At 44.7% G+C, this 22,388-nt stretch overlaps 1 protein-coding gene across 4 annotated transcripts; it reads left to right on the top strand.

The window, feature by feature from the left end:
• Positions 1–323: 323 nt before the first annotated feature.
• pla2g6 (phospholipase A2, group VI (cytosolic, calcium-independent)) lies at positions 324–22,107 on the top strand. 4 transcript variants are annotated; one of them, XR_009796338.1, is made up of 21 exons: positions 324–453; positions 4,415–4,635; positions 4,841–5,053; positions 6,116–6,296; positions 8,056–8,243; positions 8,972–9,068; positions 10,592–10,774; positions 10,846–10,954; positions 11,184–11,300; positions 12,770–12,860; positions 12,933–13,096; positions 13,184–13,334; positions 14,519–14,652; positions 14,718–14,795; positions 14,909–15,063; positions 15,145–15,196; positions 17,017–17,132; positions 17,215–17,288; positions 17,946–18,193; positions 18,740–18,819; positions 18,920–22,107. XR_009796338.1 is itself a non-coding variant. In XM_061829225.1 (19 exons), exons 2-19 carry the CDS (start codon positions 4,421–4,423, stop codon positions 18,133–18,135), a joined length of 2,508 nt encoding a protein of 835 aa, XP_061685209.1. In that variant the 5' UTR covers positions 324–453; positions 4,415–4,420; the 3' UTR covers positions 18,136–18,486. The 4 variants fall into 4 exon arrangements, 1 of the variants encoding a protein (XP_061685209.1); XR_009796337.1 differs by having other exon boundaries at positions 18,740–22,107; XR_009796339.1 differs by lacking the exon at positions 14,718–14,795 and having other exon boundaries at positions 18,740–22,104.
• Positions 22,108–22,388: the final 281 nt, after the last annotated feature.

Raw genomic sequence — 22,388 nt, 5'->3', positions numbered from 1 at the left:
ATGCAAGCCCAAGCTATGACATAAACCTCCACCATACTTCACAGATAAGCTTGTGTTTTGGATCATGAACTGATCCTCTTTTTCTCCATACATTGGCCTTTCCATCACTTTGGTAGAGTTTAATCTTGCTTGCGTCAGTTCATTAAAACTACTCTTGGAAATTGTCTTTTCCAATTGTGCCAAGCATATTCGCATGTATTACTAAAAAAAATAACAAAGAAATATTAAGCGGCTAAGAAAATGGATATTATTTTGTTGAGCTCTTTGTCACATGTTTGTGAATGAAATTGCAATTTACCGTTTCGGTTTTCCAGGCTTAGATCCCGCCTACTTACTGCTAAGGTGATCGGTGATTGGTTTTCGTGACGTCACTCATCAAGTTTGGTTGCATGGCGGCGGTTGTTGGCGTTGCTGTCATAAATCAGACATCAACACGGGAGGAGAGAGCTAGTCGTAAGTAAATGCTTCTATGATACATAATACGATTATTCGATTGGCGGGGAAGGGGGAAATTGAATTTATGAATGGTTTGAACTATAGAAGGCCGGTTTTTAAACCCCATTAAATGACTATTCGCGCCGCCTCTTGGCTGTGACGTTGTGTTGTCACGCGAAAATGTCACTGGACGGCTAGAAACTTGCGAGCGGAATTTGATTAGCAGTCATAATGGAGTTTCGCCTCCAATCTCATCCTTTTTCATTGAAGTTCAATTAAATGATAGCCAAGCTGGGAGAAACGTTGATTCTATCGTTACTTCCGAAGTAGCCCGCCCCCCAGTACCGTACTATAAACGGCAAAGCGACACTTGTTATTATTATCACGCTTGAAGGTTGTACTTGTTGTATGAGTAAATGTATTATTGTATACAGCAGTCCCGTAGGCATGGTTACACAAAAAAGGTAAAATAATTTACCACAAATCTAAAGAATTCTATAGAATTTGTACAGAACAATTTGTTCTATAGAACTTTGGCTGTGGTTTTCTATAGAATTTCTACAGAACAGAATGTTTTCTATAGAAATTATATAGGACTTGGGTCCTAAAGTTCTATAGTTCTTTAGAAACTGTTTAGAAATGTTCTATACATTTTTTTAGCGGGGTGTATGTCTACACATATATATATATATATATATATACATACATACATACACAGAGAGAGAGAGAGAGAGAGAGAGAGAGAGATAGTGTACACCACAGATGCATTATTTGCCTTGAGCATGTAAGTTTCTTTCGGCCTGTCCCGCTAGGGGTCGCCACAGTGTGACATCTCAGATGAACGCTCATATTTAATTGGCACAGTTTTTACGCTGGATGCCCTTCCCGACGCAAGCCCTCTTGTGGAGTAGAAGCCCCAGTGAGATACAAACTCTTGACCCTTGGCTTGAGGATGCGGATGCTAGTGGAAAAGTACAGAGAAGGTCAGAAGGAGCCAAATTGTGTCTTTGTAGACCGAGAGAAAGCCCATGACAGAGTACCAAGAGAGGAACTGCGGTACAGCATGCGCAAGTCCGGTGTGGCGGAGAAATACGTATATTAAAATAGTACAGGACATGTATGAGGACAGCAGAACAGCGGCGAGATGTGCCGTAGGTGTGTCAGAAGAATTAAAGGTGGCGGTGGGACTGCATCAGGGATCCGCCCTGAGCCCCTTCCTGTTTGCAGTAGTAACGGACAGACTGACAGATGAGGTTAGATTGAATTCCACTTGGACCATGATGTTCGCTAATGATATTGTGAAGTGCAGTGAAAGCAGGGACCAGGTGGAGGAACAATTGGAAAGATGGAAGCACGCACTGGAAAGGAGAGGAATGAAGATTAGCTGAAGTAAAACAGAGTATCCTCCAGGGAGAAGAGATAGTGAAGGTGGATGACTTCAAATACTTTGGGTCGACAGTACAGAGGAGATGTGGTAAAGGAAGTGAAGAAACGGGTCCAAGCGGGGTGGAATACTTGGTGGAAGGTGTTCTATGTGACTCTGGAAGGATTAAGGGCAAAGTTTATAAAACAGTGGTGAGACCGGCCATGACGTACGGATTAGAGACGGTGGCACTGAAGAAACAACAGGAAGCAGAACTGGAGGTGGCAGAAATGAAGATGCTGAGGTTCTCGCTCGGACAGGGTTCGAAATGAGCTCATTAGGGGGACAGCAAAAGTTGGATGCTTTGGAGACAATTTTCGAGAGTACAGACTTCGATGGTTTGGACATAGCTAGAGGCGAGACAGTGAATATATTGGTAGAAGGGTGCTTAGGATGGAGCTGCCAGGCAAAAGAGGGAGAGGTACACCAAAGAAAAGGTTGATGGCTGTTGTGAGGGATGATATGAGGACAGAGGGTGTTAGAGAGGAAGATGCACAAAATGGGCTTAGATGGAAAAAGATGACACGCTGTTGCGACCCCTAACGGGACAAGCTGAAAGAAAAAGAAGAAGCTCTGTAAGATATTTTCAGAAAAACTCATCTGTTTGCTGTGGCAACCACCAACATTTATAGTACAAAAAAAAAAAAAAAACAAACCGTGCACTATGTATTTTCATTAAATGCGCATCTGACTCAGAATAATAAGGATGTTCCCCATTTGATGTTATGAATTGGGGTAAGAAAATGTGTGAAAAGTAATTTTCTTGAACGGAGTAGAGTATCTCAAGCGGTGACTTAAATTGGTGTACTGGAAGTGTGTCAGTTTCATCTGACCATGACCTGGTGCATTATCCGCACTGCTGAAGAGAGACCAAAGCATTTTCACTCTCAACTGCTTTGTAGCCTTGAAATCACCTCGAAAGCTCAACATGCAGCAATTCGAACGAGAATCGGTACTTGTGGAAATGATCAGATGACAGTGTGGTTTCTTTCAGAGTTGGCACGTGAGTGCTGTTGTTGTTTTGCTCGTGAGAAGCGCCAATTGTCTCACGAAGGCCACGACTGTCCGGCACAGTAACATTCCTTTTCCTCTGCAGTCTGAGATTGAGTTTGCTAATTTCAGCATTCGGTAAAACAAAGTTGTTGGGGTTTATTTTTGCGTTCACCTCAGTGAAGGTATCACTTCCTGTTCTCACTTTCATTGCCTATATAGAAGATGAGTAGGTGGACAGTGTCGGTACATAGCAAACTTCATACAGAGCCAGGGGGAAAAAAAATTATCTGTCAGAAAATGATTGTGGGTGCGGGGGGGGGATTTTGTGAGATAGGCCGTAACTTGTCTTGACAGCTGCTTCTGAACTTGTGCAAAGTTTTTATTAAAGTCCCGGCCGGCCATGTTTGCAGCTAGCTTCCGACTCCTTTGCGCGCCTTCTGCCAGCCAGATGTTTTTCTTCATTTTGGTGACGTAGTAGCAATTGAGACTTTAACCTGAACTTCAGTAAATCAATATTTAGGATTTCATGTTTTGCTGAAAACCAGGTATTAGCATGTGCTAACATTTTATAGGATGGGGGCGGGAACATGGGAGCCTAGCAGTGAGGACATTTGGACATATCCTGCTTTTTAAAATAAAAGCATCATACTTTTATTAAGAGCACATAATTATTCTGGTCCCTCTCAAACTTTGGTTCAAGCCAGCCTCCCAAAAAAAAAAATATATATATATACCACCCATGTTCAATATGTTCAGTCACTGCAAGGTGACAAATATTTTTTCATGGTACCAACCAAGTTGTTTTGGGATCGGTTTTGTCTGTCGTATTAAAGCAGTTCCACCTACTGTGTTTTTGACATCCATCCATCCATCCATACATTTTCTAAGCTGCTTATCCTCACAAGGGTCGCAGCGAGTGCTAGAGGCTATTCCAGCTGTCAACGGGCAGGACGCGGGGTACACCCTGAACTGGTTGCCAGCCAATCGCAGTGCACATAGAGACAGACGACAGTCACACTCACAATCACACCTCACACTTTAACGTTGGATGTTTTTGGGATGTGGGAGGAAACCGGAGTGCCCGGAGAAAACCCACGCAGGCACTGGGGGAACATGCAAACTCCACATAGGCGCGTCCGGGATTGAACCCGTGACCTCAGAACTGTGAGGCCAACGCTTTACCAGTTACTCCACCGTTCTGCCTGTTTTTGACATGCCTTTCAAAATAAGGATGATTCTTATTACTTAATTAAATCAATAAACAAAAATGTAAATTGTAGTATGTATAAATAAAATTAAATTAACCAATTAAAAAGCAAGACAGCTAAAGTAATGCAAAGAATTGATAAAATGCTTGATTGGCCCATTTAAAGACCAGAGGCCCTATTTTTGGCACTTTTTGAGCAAAGGAAGTGACTCCAAACACAGCAATATACTGTCTACATTAATCCAGGAATCAGAACCAGAATCAGCTTTATTGGCCAAGTGTGTAAAAATGATCAAATTCCGAGCTTCCACCGTATCAGCCCGCACGCTGGCATTCAAAATCGCGTTTCCTTCCAGGTCACGATGCAGTTCCTGGGGCGTCTTTTGGACACCGTGTCGTCCGTATCCACCCTGTTCACCAACCCTTACCGGGTGAGGGACGTGCAGTTGTCCGACTACGACGGGGGAGGGAAGGTCAAGCTGAGGCAGGAAGGACGTCTGGTTCTCTATAAGAACCCCCAGTGCCAGTCGTGGGATTGTGTCCTGATATGTCCCGACACTCCGGCGGCAGCCCTCAGGTCAGTGTGTGACATGTCCATTTTTGTTTACCTGCTTTCAAACGCCACACATGGATGGATGTTGAGCAATACAAGGATACTGATTGATGATTTTCAGAAAATCAGTTTCACAGTTTTAGAGGTGTCGGTAACAAATCTATCCAGATAAAGGTGAGAACATAAGAGGTGTGATTAGCTTCTAAATATGCGTCACTTTCGACTCAAGGCTTTTCCAGGTGGCGTCAGAGGAGGACGCCATGAACTGGTTCCCGCAGTACGCGCTTAAGCTTCCGCCCTTTTACGACATTCTCCCGCCAATGAAGCCCGAGACCGCCCAGATGATCGTGGACTGCCTGCGCAACCACCCGAATTGGAGCGCCGCTCACATTGCCGTGGACACGGGCCTCAGGGAGTGTCTGAAACACAACTACGTCCAGAGGTGAGACGAGGTTCTCTGGAATTTGTTGTCGACCGGCATTTAGTTCCGTATAAATCGATCCAAAGCTGATGGGGATTGGGGCTGTGGTGTTCCCCCAATGTAGCACAGATTTTTCTTATGATTGTTTTTGTTCCATGGGTTTGCTCAAATACTCAAAAAACGGGCTTGCCAAAGTTGCATGCAATCCCATCAGGCCCTGCCTCCTCTCTTAAAGGAACAGCTACGCAAGCTATGCATACATTTTGCACTTTAATTTAAAAAAAAATGTTTCAAGCATGTGGAGGAAATGTTTTTTGATAAGATCTCCATATCATAGATTTTTAATTGTTGAAGGTGGGTCTAGAACACAGGTGTCAAACTGGTGGACCAGGGGTCAATTCTGTCCCCTCACATGATTTTATGTGGCCTCTGATAGCAAATCACGTGTGTTGAACTGTTTTTTTGCTAAAATACCATCTATCCATCCATCCATTTTCTTTGCCGCTTATCCTCACGAGGGTCGCGGGGAGTGTTGGAGCCTATCCGAGCTGTCAACGGGCAGGAGGCGGGGTACACCCTGAACTGGTTGCCAGCCACTCACAGGGCACATAGAGACAAACAGTCGCACTCACAATCACACCTAGGGGCAATTTAGAGTGTCTAATTAATGTTGCATGTTTTTGGGATGTGGGAGGAAAGCAGAGTGCCCGGAGAAAACCCACGCAGGCACAGGGAGAACATGCAAACTCCATACAGGGGATCCTGGAATTGAACCCGGGTCCTTAAAACTGTGTACATACAACAATCACAAATTGTCTTCTCTTTCCATTACGTTAATATATTACAAATATTTTTTGTTATTAACCGTGCTTGTTTACTGGATTCTGATTTCAAAACTAGTCCAGTGATTTGTACTGTATATGAGATGATAATGAGATTATAATACATTTATATCGGTCCGCAGTCAGAACGACCCTCCGAGGGAAACCATAACTGGGTGGAAAAATGAAGTTTCACACCCCTGACCGAGAATATATCGCCCGACGTAAATCAGGTTAACTGTAATGGGTTTTATGTTTGCAGTCAGATCAACGCTCGGGACGCACTCGGCCAGACGCCGCTGCACCTGGCGTGCGAGCGAAGCGACGTGGCCTGCGTGAAGGAGCTGCTCGAGGAGAGCCAGGCTCGCACGGACATCAGAGACCACCAGGGAGAGACGCCCATGCACATTGCCGCCAAGCACGACTCCCCTGCCGTCATCCAGGTGAGCGGGTCCAGACCCTCGAGTAACATATTATCTTCTAAAAGTTTCCGAATGGGGACGCTCATGATCTGGGAATTAAAGAGTGAAATATTAATTCCATTGGAATAAATTAGAGGAATAAACCAACACAAATGAAAAGCAGAAGAGAGTAGGCATGAGAGTTGTCTTATTTTAACTTATTTTACATTCAGTTCTAACTACAGCCAGCTATTCAGTGTCTGAGCAGCTTAATAACAATAAAACAACTTTTTAAAAAAGCTACTGTTGCATCCGAGACTTCTGGGAAGTATTCCCAGTTGATGGCAACATTAGGGGCAACCTTAAAGGTCCACTGTCTTTTTTTGGGATGATTTTTAGTATGTTATTAATGGGAAAAAATGGCAGCCGGAATGGACCCATCCGTTTTCCGTGTTTTTTTTTTTTTTTTAATGTTTTTTTTGTCACTCCCGCCACGAAAATCCTCTCGAGGGATTTGTTTTCGAGAAAAGGCGCGAAGTGACTTACATGGCAGGACCACCCCCAAGTGGGCTCCTTTGTTTATATTAGTTTTACCTCCGGGAAGGTAGCTCGTTCCTTCGTGTTAGCCAAAATGCCGGGTCGTTGTATTGCTGGATATTGCTCGAACACTCGGGAGGATGTGTTCATTCTTCATACTTTTCAAAAAGACCCAGTTCGTCGTGAAAAATGGATTGCATGGGTGCAAAAGACGAGAGCTTCGTGGGTTCCAAATGACAGGTAGGTGTGCAGAGAGCTACGAGAAAAATAATCGTTGGGGCAGACGACGTAATGCTCTCAGAACGTAATAAAAGATCCGCGTGTGTAAGTCAGGGGTGCTAAATGTGTCGATGCACCCGTCAACGCCGCAGACGGCTTCGGCCGGGTTGGCTCATCGCGGCGCCATCCGGGTAGCTCATACATACTGTCTGGGAGCCTGTTGTTAGTGAGAAGTGATCCGCATATCATCTAAATAATGCTCGAAACGATAGATTAATATTGCCCCGGTCACTTCACTCGATTGTGTCCGCGGCGGACGGCGTCAGCCGGGCTGGCTCATACGTACTGTCTAGGAGTCTGTTGTTCGAGGTGATCCACATATCATCTAAATATGGCACAAAACGGAACGATAGGATAATATTGCCCCGGTCACTCCACTCGATTTGTGAGATGTTCTCTTCTTTGAAAAGAGCTTCCGTCTCCCATAGTAGGTGGCACAGCGTGTTTTCAATGCGAATGTCCCGGTGTGACATAACGGACAGACGTTGCAGGCAATATGGCGACCACTTGGATGTCGAACGAGACTTCCGCAACTTTCCGCATGGGTGACGCGCTCTCCGCTCATATTTAGTTTTTCGAATGGGCATTGAAGTAAATAATGTTATATGTATTTTTCATTACAATATCTATTTTAGAATGTTTATAGGCGTGACACCTGACCTTTAAACCCATTACAGAAATCCAGCAAGTGCAAACTTGATTAGTTGCAACTTGTAGGAAGGAATTAACTGCACTGCATTATGATTGGGAACCGAGAGTGAAACTTCTGTTTTTCGTGTCAAGAAAAATGCCAGAATGGCGAAACGTGGAAGGCAACAGAGCCTGAATGCGCGTGCACAGTCAGCCATTTTGAGACCCTCTCACTTTGTATGATGTTCATCCAAATTTTGATACAGTCTTTCCATATAACAAACAATTTTTTAATCCATCTCCTCAGTTGTAAATTTTCTTCTCATTCCGGCGCTGCTGTTCTGTCGCCGGGCAGGTGTTGTGCTCGCGCTTGTGCTCGGGAGTGAACGAGCTGAACAACAGCAGGGAGACGCCGCTCCACGTTTCTTGCCGCCTGGGCCGAATGGAGGCCGTCAAAGCCCTCTTGGGGGGCGGGGCCAAGTGCAACGTCCCCGGCGGCGCCGGCTACCCGATCCACTCTGCCGTGAAGTACAGTGAGAAGAGGTGATAATTTCATTTTGGAATTGTCCAATTTTGAATGATAAGATGGAGATTCCCAGAATTACCTTTTTCACAATTTTCATGTCAACTTGGTTACAATCAATAAATTACTAATATCAATAATTTTTCATTTTCTTCACTGTACTGTATAATATTTTCTTCCACATAATACTAGTGAACTTTCTCCTAATTCTTTTCTTTCCTGTTTCTTTGATGTTATGTTTTATGCATTGTGTATGTGGGGGAGTAACCAATGGTGTAGTGGTGCACACGCCTGCCTTTGGCGCGGGCAGCGCGGGTTCGATTCCTGCTCAGTGACTGTGTCGACATTTGCCCTGTGACTGACTGGCGACCAGTTCAGGGTGTAGTCCGCCTTTCGCCCGAAGCTAGCTGGGATAGGCTCCAGCTTTCCCGCAACCCCTGTGAGGATAAGCGGCTTGGATAATGACATGACATTGTGTATGTCTCTTTTTACAGGCTTATATTGGACCTTTGGCGATATACTGGTTATCACTTTCTGATTTTATGTTTTACTCTTTGATTTCAGCGTTTTTAGTCATATATTGGTTTGAATATTCTGAGAAATTCATCATGAGGTTTATTCGTTTTCGTAAATTCCACAGCCCGAGTCAGTAAATTCATTTTTAATACATCCGTTATTTAGATATTTAGATTCCCTTGACAGTTTTCATGCTATTTGATGCGATGCACATCATACGAATTGTTGTCAGCTGTACAGAAGAGATCCTGAAAGCGGATCCTGACCAGCTGCACGCGGAAGACTCTTTGTATGGCGGGACCCCCCTCCACTGGGCTAAAACTGCAGAGGTGAGCGACATCACATCGCTTCTCTGCACATGAAATAGCTTCTCGTTTTTTTTTTTTTTTTGGGGGGGGGGGTTGAGCACATAGAAAATGCTATGATGGAAGAGGAAGTGGGGAAAAAAAATCCCCTTCCATGTCGTGAGTTCCCCAACTTTGATAACATTGTAAACGGAGCGATTAACAAAAAACATATTTGTGTTTTTATTATTTTTAACAGATTTTAGACGAGGGCGGCACGGTGGCTCAGCTGGAAAGCGTTGGCCTCACAGTTCTGAGGTCCCGCTGCTGAAAATTCTCCTTGTGATTTAATGCGCATGCGCGTATATTTTTTTAAACTTCCGGTCATTCTGAAACGTCCCCATCCACGCTTCGATATGCGCCATTCGACAACTTGTCGCCGAGTGTTCATGTTCGCTATGCACGTCTCGGAAAGACGAACGCGGCGAACGTACATATAAGTGCTTATCTTTTTATCAACTTTTGTTTTAAGGTTAGGTTAGGATATAACGTATGTTAGCTCCCACTATGTCAGGGGTGTCAAACTCATTTTTGTTGCGGGGTACGTTGTAGTTACGGTTTTCCTCAGAGGGCCGTTATGACTGTGAAACCATGAAACTCTTTCACCCCATCATATTTACACGGGAAATTTATGTGCTAGTTTTGGAATTAGAACTCAAGGTTAATGTGTTTATAAAGTATTGCTGATGCTTGGGTACACAATAATGCTTGTAATACCTCAACATTATCATTTATGATATGACAAATTGATACTTTGGTAGAGATTTTAACAAAAATCAGGGGTGTTCATACTCATAATTCGCCTTGGCGGGCCACATAAAATCATGCAGTGGGCCGGATCTGGCCCCCGGGCCTTGAGTTTGACACATGTGCTCTATGTAGAAGAAAAGGAACTATGAGACTGGTACGCGTCTGCTACGTACCCAGAGTTCCCCTGTTAGTAACGCATGCGCATTCATCACAGGGAGACTTTTCAGCACGGGGGAGCGGTCAGACCGTCACACCGGGTTCAATCCCGGCTCCGCCTGTGTGGAGTTTGCATGTTCTCCCTGTGGCTGCGTGGGTTTTCTCCGGGCGCTCCGGTTTCCTCCCACATCCCAAAAACACGCAACATTAATTGGACACACTAAATTGCCCCTAGGCGTGATTGCGAGTGCGGCTCTTTATCTCTATGTGCCCTGCGATTGGCTGGCGACCAGTTCTGGGTGTACCCCGCCTCCTGCCCGTCGACAGCTGGGATAGGCTCCGGCACTCCCGCGACCCTTGTGAGGATAGGCGGCTAAGAAAATGGATGAACGGATGGATTTTTGAATGAAAAATGATGGATGGAGAATATCTTGCTTCTCTGAAGCCGTTTCCGTTGATGTCAATACTCCCTCGTTCACTTTCCTCCATGTTGTTGCCGTCTGTTATTTAAGCTATTCGAAGTATCGATAACTGAAAATCTACTTAAATACAGTAACAGTTACTTCCCAAAAGTGACAGCTTGGCCACATTCCACATTCTAGATGTGTCGCATGCTGCTGGAGAGGGGCAGCGCAATCAACTACCTCAGTAAGACCGGCGAGAGCGCGCTCCACATTTGCACCAAGAAGGGTCGCTTCGAGGCAGCCATGGTCTTGCTCACACACGGCGCCAACGCCAATCTGAAGGGGCAGGACGGCAACACGGCGTTGCACCTCGCCATGAAGGTGCCTGGCTGAGGTTTTGTGGCCCTCAATCCCGGACAAATTAAATAATGTACGTATTTATGTCCGGACAGATGGATCACATGGAGTTGATCAAAGCTCTGATCGTGTTCGGTGCCGACGTGGAGATCCACAACGACTTGGGAGAGACCCCGGGGCTGATCGCCGCTCGTACAAGCAAAGGTACTGCCACAGAGTTAAAAATCAAATCCATGGATTATTCAAAGTCGTAGATTAGTAGTACTTGACGTATTACGCTGTAACAAACTTTGAAAAAAAAAACATTTGGACAAAGATGGGAAGAGGAGCCAAAAATTGTACTCAAGTAAAAGTTTTTTAAAAACATTTCTTTGTGTGTGCAAGTCTAACTGCCAATGCCTTGCATGTTGTTTGGAAAAAAAATAAAAACAAGGTCCTAATAGAAAGATACTGCTGGACATGCTGTGTAGTGTGGGTGTGCATCGCTGCCTGCCCCCCTCCTCTGGCAGCCCTCCGCCCATCGCCAACAAGGTCGCGGTGCCAGGCATTGGTAACGCCGTCATCCCGCTCGCCATCTACCAGTCCTTCCTTAAAACTCATTCACTGCCACTGGAGGCTGTTGAATTCAAATATCCATGTTAACACGGAGCACTAACAGCAGGGGTGTCAAACTCATTTTTGTCGCGAGCCACGTTGTACTGGCGATTTACCTGAAAGGGCCGTTATGGCTGTGAAACCGCCTCGTCATATTTACGCATGAAATTAAGGATAGTGGGTTTTTCCAACTATTGTTGTTTGGTAACACAGAAATTCTTCTAATATCTCAACGTTAAAATTTATACAATTCGAAATTTTGGTACAGATTTGAACAAAAAAATCATGGTAGTTGATACACATGATTTTTCTCTGCGGGCCACACAAAATCATGTGGGGGGCCGGATGTGGCCCCCGGGCCTTGAGTTTGACATCAGTGACTTCCAGTGAATGTTAAGATCTTTGATGCCTCTCATTAACATTTTATTGTACTGTGCTTGGGTGCATTGGTGCCTTAAGATACGAGTGACTTGATGGGAGTTTTTAAGGATACGAGCAATGGTGCAGCAGCACATTTAGACATTCAGTCAAAACAGTACTCATCCGTATATTCTTTATTTTCTGTGTGGAGCTGAGACATCTATACTGCATTGAAATCCATGTACAATACTGTGTCTTACACTGCCCCCAGGTGCCCAAAGCAGGCAGCAGCACAATGGCTATATTGAATTGACCCGAGGTGTGACAAAACTGTGTAATTCTTTTAAATGTTCTTTCATGATGTATCTTAAGGCACCACAGCACTTAGGTACATAGTTTAATATAACTTAGTGAGCACATCTGCAATTAAAAGGGGACATATTATGTATATTTTTCAATTGCTTGTAGTTATCCGTTAACAAGTACTGGTAGTATTTTTGCCTATTTCTGAGAACATCTGTGATTGTGCTCTCCAAACCCCCAACAGTGTGTAAATTTAGACATTAACCACTCCACAAATGTAACCAGCCAGGCTGAGTTAATATCCGGGGCCACTTTCAGGCAAAACTTTCAATATGGTTTTGATGATATGTCCTGTGCGACACACGCACCCACACACAGTGTCGTGTATAAAGTGCTGAAAATCCCATTATTGACTTTTTGGGCATGCATATTTTTTTCCCACACTTGTAAAAATAAGGAGCCGATCCTGTTGCAAAGCCGGACTCATACACTCATTCATGAGTGTATGAGATGGGGTTACAGTAAACTTGCTGACTTTCATTTCAAGAAGACGATAGTTGTGTAAATTGTGCTATAATTCTGGGAACTGCTCATTTGTGGGACAAAAATGCACAATATGTCTCCTTTAATGTCAGGAAATTAATTACAGAAAATTCTACTCAAAAAAGGGCATTTGCATGCACTCCCTTTTTTTATTTCCCTCTTTTGATCTCGATTACGTTTTGGTACCACGCAAATCGCTTCCCTCTGATCGGCGCGCAGGGTTTGAGGACATGATGCACATGGGGGCTGCAATCGCTGCAATGAGCAGAGGCAAGTCGGAAGTGGACGGTTCCAGAATGGGCAAAAAGAGGTGCGTGTGTGTAGCTATTTTAATAAGGAAAGCGGAACAGTTTATTACGGTGTTCTTACTGCTCTTTTGAAGGATGGACACGCTGCTGTGTCTGGACGGGGGTGGAATCAGGGGCTTGGTCCTAATCCAGTTGCTCATCGCTCTGGAGAAAGAGGCCGGCCGGCCCACCAGGGAGCTCTTCGACTGGGTGGCTGGCACAAGCACGGGCGGCATCCTGGCCCTCGCTATCGTCCACGGTTTGTACATTTTTTTTTTTTTTTTAAACTCACTTCAGCTGTCATATCCCAGGATGAACATGATGACGATGATGCTTCCATTTTCAGGGAAGTCCATGGAGTACCTCCGCTGTTTGTACTTTCGAATGAAGGAGCAGGTGTTCAGAGGCTCGCGGCCGTACGAGTCGGCGCCGCTGGAGGACTTTCTCAAGAAGGAGTTTGGAGAGAACACCAAAATGGCAGATGTTCAGTACCCCAGGTACTACTTCACCCCGCTCGATTATAGCACAAATCAACCGTCTCAGACGCAGTCCTTTTTTTTTTTTTTTTTGCCTGGAGAAAAAAAAATTGAATTTTGTTTTCAATTTTAGGTGGACACATTAAAATCCGTTTTTCAAATATATATTTATTTTTACTTTTTTTTTTTTTTTTACAATTTATAAAATTTGGGAAAATACAATAATACTGTGAAAAATAAAAGCAAAATTATACAAAATATACAGTGGCTTTAAAAAGTCTACACCGGTCTTTTCAAATGCCACCGTACACAATTCATGTGACATTACTTGTGGAACTCAATTGAAAAAAATTGTTTTTTTGAGCGGGGAAGTAAAAATGTTAAAATATAAATGAAATTAATAATGGGCAGCACGGTGGTTCAGCTGGTTAAGTGTTGGCCTCACGGTTCTGAGGTCCCGGGTTCAATCCCGGACCCGCCTGTGTGGCGTTTGCATGTTCTCCCCGTGCCTGCGTGGCTTTTCTCCGGGCACTCCGGTTTCCTCCCACATCCCAAGAAACATGCGACATTAATCGGACACTCTAAATTGCCCCTAGGTGGGATTGTGAGTGCGGCTGTGTGCCCTGCGATTGGCTAGCCACCAGTTCAGGGTGTACCCCGCCTCCTGCCTGTTCACAGCTGGGATATGCTCCAGCACTCCCCGCGATCCTCGTGAGGATAAGCGACAAAGAAAAAAAAGTCTCCTAACAGGCCACAATCAAGGAAATAACACTTCTTTTTTGTTTAACGCATAAAACAAAGGGCAAAAAAGATGTGCCCTCTCGCGGGCAATGTCCCAAAACTGGAACGGGTATGTCATCAGTTGTGTGAAATGGTACATACTAGATATGTTTATTAATTCATTGTTATTCTACAACGACACTTACACATTAACAATACTGATGGATTAGCATTTTCATTTTTCTTCTCTTGGGAAACGCTCCATGTGTACTTGAGGCAGCCATGTTGGGTCAGGAAGGAAAGGGAAATAACTCCATACTAACTTTGACTGATGAGTTATCCTCTCCTGATACCAAATTATGGTTTCAGATTAAAACACTACAATATTTTGATATATTGGATATAATGTGTGACAATCACGATGTCCCAAAAATGGGACGCTGCCCACGAATGGGTTTTAAAGTCTGAAATCTATCTTCACATAGGGTGATGGTGACCAGTGTCCTGGCAGACAGACACCCGGGAGAGCTTCACATTTTCAGGAACTACGACCCTCCCGTCCGCAGAGAGCCCCCGTATGCCACCACCGCCACCTTCAAAGCCCTCACGGTCCCGCGAGGTAGGACGCACGTGTGGGCCGCCGCGCCGCGTGGCCGTCGTGTGCGAGCTGTGTCGTCCTTGCAGGATGGGAGGATGAGGATGTGTTGCTAGTAGGATACACAGTGGAACCGCCCAATAAGTGTAGGAAGGTGACGGATGAAGGTGTGTGTCTGCTTGACTGAAAGACAATTTGAAGTTTTGTCAGCACGGAAAAACGTTCGGGCTTGCTCACTTGATGCCGCAGTCACGTTTAAAGGGCAATTTCTTTTCATAAGAACAACTCGTGTGGCGAGCTGCCCGCTCCAGTGGTGCTGCCCCCACCTACTTCCGGCCAATGGGACGCTTCCTGGATGGCGGGCTGTTGTCCAACAACCCTACGCTCGACGCCATGTCGGAGGTGCATCGGTACTACAAAGTGCTGAAAGCAGAGGTGACTCGACTTGCTTGGATTTGAGTGTTCAAAAGAAACGAGAAGTGTGGCGTCCGATCACGTTCTGTCTTGCTTCCTCAGGGTCATGGGGCAGAAATCAAGAAGTTGGGTCTTGTGGTTTCTCTTGGGACTGGTAAGCCCTTGTATGTGCGTCCCTGTGAATAAAAAAAAAAAAAGTCAAATACAGTGGTGCCTTAACTTCGGAGTTTACCGTATTTTCCAGACTGAGTCGCGTTTTTTTTTTCATAGTTTGGCCCGGGGTGGGACTTATTCTCCAGAGCCACTTGTATGAGAAATTATTAACACATTATTAAATCTATCCATCCATTTTTCAAGTCGCTTATCTGTTATTTTCACACTGAAAACCGTAAGAGGGCGTTCTAGGCCCCTGTATCTGATGACTGATGGGGAGCACAGCTTCCGGGTGGATCCGCCGTGCAACTTTCCGGGAAGTCATCGGATGACTTGACAAAGTACGGGCTTCTGTGACAACTAAAACCATCGTGTCGGGATTCAGAAAGGCTGGAATAGGCTAGTTGTAACTGCCACTGATGATGAGTCTGATGTAAGCGACGTACAAGAGGAAGCGGCGCGTCGTCTACCTCCGGAGTTGACGGACTTGTTTTAGAAGTGACACCGAGGATTAAGATTTAATTGGATTTTAGTTACCGGACATTTGAAGTGACACAAACGGTTTTGGTCAACTTCTTCATATGTTATTTATTCTGTAGTTATCGGGATAACTCTTATTAATGTTATGTTAACCTACCAGGCACGTTCTCAGTTGTGTCATGTCACTTAAGCATACCGTTCAGCCTGTTGTTGCCTCTATTTGTATTTTAAATTCTTGGTCATTTAAATTTTAAATGACGTGTCTGTTCTTGATGTTGGATTTTAGCAAATAAATTTTCCCCCAAATTCAATTTATACTACAGTGCGATTTTTATGTTTTTATCTTCGTTTTTGTGGATTTTATGGGTGTTGGGACTTGTCCTACATAGCGACGTGTTGTCCGGAAAATACGGTAATTTGTTCCGTGAGCACGCTCGTGACTTAAATTACTCTCATTTCAAACCATCTTTACCCATTTAATTTCTTGCAAATGTCATTGGTCTGTTCCTGCTCCACGTTGTGGTCCTTCTGGTTTCCGTGCCTCGGCTCCATAAAGCTTGGAAATCATTGCTCTTGTTCGATCATTTATTCAACAGTAGTCATTTTTCAATCACATATGTACTCATAATCTTGGGTGAACCCCGCCTCTCGCCAAACGTTCTCTGGGACAGGCTCCAGCTCACTCCTGACCAATGTTCCTTCTAAGCTGCGCAATTGCGCATTTGCGCACTTGTTGCATAGTCTCAGCGCAGAGGAAAACAGATCCAGCACAGTGAACTACAGCCAGACATGTTTTTTTTTTAAACATTGCAGCACACTGCCTCTCACAAAGAGCTGCTGCTCAGCCACACCGGGCTACACATGCTAATTCGTTGTTTACCTGACACCCCCCCTCCATTTTAAAGGAGGAAACATAATTACAAACACCGGGTTATGTGAATAATAGAAGGAAGAAAAATGGTGAAACTGGACGAGATTTTCTCTTTTTTTGAGTAAAAAAGGTTTGGTCTGAAGCCGAACGAGAAAGTGCAGGATAAGATGGTGGATAATGTTAAAATTCCAACTTGGCACAGCTTGATCGAGGATTAAAGCACAGACGATACGTTGCCCAAAAAGCTAAATCTGTATTTTAAATACAGGAGGCAACATAACATTAACCTTAAAACTGTTTGGGAGCATCATTCAGCTTTCACCATGCGTTGCAAAAGATATTCTGGAAGTCAAAAATTAGAGGGAACATTGCTCATGACCCGAATAAGCATAAGCGGTATATAAAATGCATACATGTAGTGCCTTTGGACTGCTTTTCTCACACTGCACATTGTCACCGTGTGTCTTCAGGAAAGCCTCCCCAGGTGGCGGTGAGTTCCGTGGATGTTTTCCGACCCTCCAATCCACTGGAGTTGGCCAAGAGCATCGTAGGTGCCAAGGAGTTGGGCAAGATGCTGGTGGACTGCGTGAGTATCAGGTCACTCACCAAATTACTGGAAAAAATGAAGTCAGCGACGCGTATGACGTCACCGCCGCCCTACCTGACAGTGTACGGACTCTGACGGGTGCGCTGTGGACCGAGCCACTGCCTGGTGTGAAATGACCGACACCATCTACCACAGGTATGCATCTGAAGATGACCACAACCCCCCTTTTCGTTGTGGTCAGTTTCCTACTAATGCTCTTCAAATATTTATACAATGCCTCTGAAAAATATTCACATCATCAGAATTCTACACACAACAATGTGAAAAGGCAGTTTATTTTTTCAAGTGTATTAAAAATGGGGGCGGGGGGTTGAAATGATGTGGGTGTAAGTCCTGGGTGACAAACATACGGCGCGTGGGGCAGAACCGACGCACAAGGAGGCTCGATCAGGCCCGCAGGATAATTTAAAAGTAAAAAAAATGCATAAAAGATACGAGATAAATATTTTTAATAAAGTGCAATACATTGATTATACGCTAGGGGGCACATTGTTTTGATCAGAGAAAACAGTAACACTGCACCATCTCCTCCTTGTTCTGACTTTGTTTTTACCCTGTAATGTTTTGTAAAAGGAATGTTCATTTAATTTCAACACTTTCCTAATGTTCTTGTGCTACTTGACACCAAAACAAAGGAAAGACATGATATTTTGGTTGTTTACAGCATAATTTTAATGGTCCGGCCCACTTGACGTCTGCCGAGGCCGTATGTGGCCCACAATGCGAAAGTGTTCCCACAGCCTTTTGCGATGTAGCTCCAAATTAATGCGATGGGCCTCACCTCTCCCGCAGGCTGAGCCCGCAGCTTTCCCAGGAGGTGATGCTGGACGAAGTGAGCGACGCCATCCTGGTGGACATGCTGTGGGAAACGCAGATGTACCTTTACGACAAGAGGGAGGTGCTTCAGTCCCTGGCCAAAGCGCTCACGGACAACTGCAAAGGAGAGAAAAGCCCTCACCTGAGCGCTGAACGTACAAACTGAGGCGGTCTGTGAGTCTTGACGCCAATGCCATCATCTGACCTCTCAAGCCCGATAACAGGTAGCCCGATCAACTTGTGATGGTTCTGTGTGTGTGTGTGTTTCTACATATATAAATATGTATATTTATTACTTGTGATAACATGTTGAGTTACTCGATTCTTTCCACGTGTTCGTCATCTCACCTTTTGTTGGACTTTGGACTCAACCACCGCTAACATTCTTTCACCAGAATTTTACTTGATATGCGCTAAACGGTGTCCTCACTCGACACAAGCTCGTGACTTCCAATTCAAGAACTGTTGAAGCTCTGTTGTGAATAAAAGGTGTTGTCTAATCTTTGTCAAATCAGAACTTTTGATACAGCTCTTGTATTATTTGTCATTCGTTGGTTGGGCGTCGCTTGAAACTACTTGAAAGTCAAACTGAAGACCAACTGGAATGGGGCAACTCGACTTGCACTGTTACATTTTGTACACTTTAAATAACAATTAATGTTGGATGTCAAATAAAAAGGGTTTCCATAAATTGCAAATTAAATCTCTTCTTTTGCTGTCTGGCATCAAATCATACTCGGAGCAGAGTTTGGTCTCCCTGTCTCCTGCAGGTGGTGCCGGTGCTCAATTTCAGCGGAAGCATTGCATCGTGGGAAAGGTGCGGTGGCGACGCCTGTGAAGCTGATGTCAGGTGCTGTCGACTGCATGAGGCGGAACCCAGATCTGAACTGAGCCACGCTGCCTTCAAGCAGGTTTTATTCTTCGTTTTTAAGGTATAAATAAATCCGCAGAGTTGGCTGACTACAAACGAGAGGAAGTGTGCAACCAGATCCGAACTGGGGAGCTCATGAAGAGGAACCAATAAAGGAAGTCCTCGCGTCGACTGAGAATACACTCTCTGCAAGTGACCTATAACCCCTTCAAACAGGTTTCTTTTTTCGTGTTTGAGGTATAAATAACATTCTAGAAATACTTTGAATTGGACAGTCCTACAAACAACAGAGGAAGGGGACCACCAATTTCAAACTGAGGACTTTTGATCTGCAGTCAAACTTCTGTTCCACTGAGCTGTACCCGCTTTGAGATAGCTTTTATGTTTCCATATTTAACGTATCAGTAAGGAAAGTCCCTTCAGATACGGACTGGATGTTTCCACAACGGTCCCACAAAGGGTATCAAACTCATTTTGTAGTTACGGTTTCTGTCCGAGGGCCATTACGACTGATAGCACGAAAAACTGTAATATTTACACGTTAAATTTATCAACTAGTTTTGGAATCAGAAATCAAGTGTAATGGGTTTTTCAGCTATTGTTGATGTTTGGTAACACAAAAATGCTTGCAATATCTATCTATCTAATTTATTATATGACAGTTTAGTCACGAACCTCGGGGGCGTGGCTGGGCCCAAATGCAGGACTCCGAGATGGGGGCATTATGTTAGGCGTAGTTTTATTGAAAGCTGAGGTCATACACAATGTAAGCAGTCCGAGAAGGCAGAGGTACAGAAACGCTAGGCTAGGTAGGATCCAAAAGACGAGGTCTGATGACTAGGAGGCAAACTAGGAAACATGAACTAGGACTTCACTCAGACTATAAAACATCAACTTGTCATGAGCCCGGCTGGACCACGGCCAAGAGGGGCGTGGCCACTGCCCTGGCCGGTGACACCTGTCACCGCTCACAGATGTTTCTTATTGGGACTGCAATTAGATGGTGTCTTTAAATTGGACTTTTGGTCACTGGCATTCGGCAGTTCGCTGTGCGTTGTTCCCTGAGTTAGTGTGTTGCATTCCTTGACAGTAGGAATCTCCACCACTGAAAATGGTGGAGTGTTGAGCTATCCTCGTCACAGTGTTTCCACCTCAGTTTCGTCCTGCCTTAGTTAATGTTCCATAGTCAAGTCCTAGTTCATAGTTTGTCTCCTAGTCATCAGACCTCACTTAACGTTTTTGGATCCTGGCTTTGCTTAGCGTTTCTTTACCTCTGCTTACACCGTGCATGACCTCAGCTTTGAATAAAACTACTCCTAACATCATGTCCTCGTCTTGGAGACCTGCATTTGGGCCCAGCCCCGCACCGCAGGTTTGTGACAAAACTAAGACAGGACTAAACTGTGGTGGCACAGAAACGCAAAGACGAGGATAGCTCAACACTACACTATTCTCAGTGGTGGTGATTCCTACTGTCAGTGAATGCAACTCACTAATTCAGGGCACAACGAACTTCCAATTGCCAGTGACAAAAACTCCAACTTAATCACCCGTGTAATTACAGTCCCAATGTGAAATAGCTCTGAGCAGTGGCGTGGCCACCCCCCTCTTGGCAGTGGCCAAGTCTTGCTCATGACAAGTTTGAAATTTTGGTTCAAAATTGAACAAAAATCATGGAAGTTGATACATGTGATTTGCCTTTGCGGGCCACATAAAATCATGTGACGGGCCGGATCTGGCCCTCAGGCCTTGAGTTTGACATCTGTGGTTAACGCTATCTAAAAAGGACTAAAGGGGCACCCAGACTTTAATCGGGAATTTCGATTTACAATCAAAATGCTTTACCATTTAAGCTAAAACCGTTTGATACACCTTTTGGTGTTTCCGTTTCTGGTATAAAGAAAGTCTTCATGGATTTGGACCCGTAAATGTCGGCACAAAGAACACGAGGAGGGGGCACCGAGTCTTAAACCGGGGAACTCAAATGTTGTGACACATAAAACATTAAAATGCCGTTCGTGAGTCTTAACTGCAAAAAAACGTAGAACCAAGTAGATCAAGCGGGAGACTAGCCAAAGCCATTCCGGAGCAATCAGGACACTTCCTCGTTCATCTGGAAGAAAGTGTGGAAGTCCCACTGATGCCATGATGTCACCTCATTGAACGAGTGAACGCTTTCCTCCATTAACCCGGAGCAGACAGCGCTGTATTGTTTTCGGAGCCAAAAGAACCACATCAGCCCTCGCGAGCAACGCCCGCACATCCTCCGCTCCCGACGCGGCCACAATGAGGCAAAAATCCTCCCTTTGGATGAGGGAAGGGAGGGGTGGTCGGGGGGGGGGGGGGAATTCCCCCATCCTCACGGTTCCCAGCGTGCTTGTAATTAGCGTGAGACCTTTACAAATTGGCCTCTGTGGAAAGGAAAAGAGCGAAAACGCTGAAGAAAAAAATGAAATCCTCAAGAGACGGTGGATGTTGATGCTTTCTTATTGTACTGTAACGTGACAGAATTCTCCCTATGTAGCGATGTTCGAATTAACTTGTCTTTCAGGATTTTTCAAATACAAAAAAAAAAAAAAAATAACGGCTCCAAGATGCTTGCGTTAGCGGGTGTTCGAGGTTGTAGAGTTGAACCGTAAAAGTCCATCACAGGCAAAATTCAGAACCGCTTGGTCACGTCCAACTTTTCAAATGAATTAGTTCAGTTCATCATGTAACGTTTCGAATGAAGTCCATTGTTCTTTTTACGGTGGATCAGCTGGTAAAGCGTTGGCCTCACAGTCCTGACGTCCCAGGGTTCAAACCCGGACCCGCCTGTGCAGAGTTTGCATGTTCTCCCGTGCCTGCGTGGGTTTCCTCCGGGTACTCCGGTTCCTTCCCACATCCCAAAAAACATCCAACACTAATTGGAGACTCCAAATTGACCCTAGGTGTGATTGTGAACGCGGCTGCGTACCCTGCGATTGGCTGGCCACCAGTACAGGGTGTACCCCGCCTCCTATCCGTTGACACCTGTTATAGGCTCTGCCATTCCCCGCGACCCTCGTGAGGATAAGCGACAAAGAAAATGGATGGATGGATGGATCGGTTTATTACCCTCATTTCACTAGTAGCTAGCTACAGCTTTCACCCTACTGGCTCAAAAATGAGGAAAAACTCACTTGAATGGTCTTTTTTGTTTTTATGTAAAATTAAAATAAAAACAGGTCTTTTGTCTTTATAGTCTTTGTACTGAATTTTCAAACCCTATCATGCAACGCAATATGACAGGACCGTTGATTGATAGTCACAATCTCCAACATCGGTCACGGCATTCCTCACAGGTCTGGTGACCATGTTGACGAAATAAAAAATATCGACTGGTGCGGCAATGTTTTGGGGCATTTCCTGTTTTAAGTCAAATAGGCTTATCGAAATCATTCCATTTTGCTAAATGCCAGAATAGGTATCGTAATTTCCAGCCTATAAACCGCGACTTTTTTCACACACTTTCAAAACTGCGGCGATGCGGCTAATTTGTGCATTTTTTCTCACGGCCACAAGGAGGA

Source organism: Syngnathoides biaculeatus, chromosome 9 (genome assembly GCF_019802595.1).
Source record: "Syngnathoides biaculeatus isolate LvHL_M chromosome 9, ASM1980259v1, whole genome shotgun sequence".
Lineage (NCBI taxonomy): Eukaryota > Metazoa > Chordata > Actinopteri > Syngnathiformes > Syngnathidae > Syngnathoides > Syngnathoides biaculeatus.
Note: the sequence above shows the minus strand (reverse complement) of the source record. Positions and strands in the feature narration are given on the sequence as shown.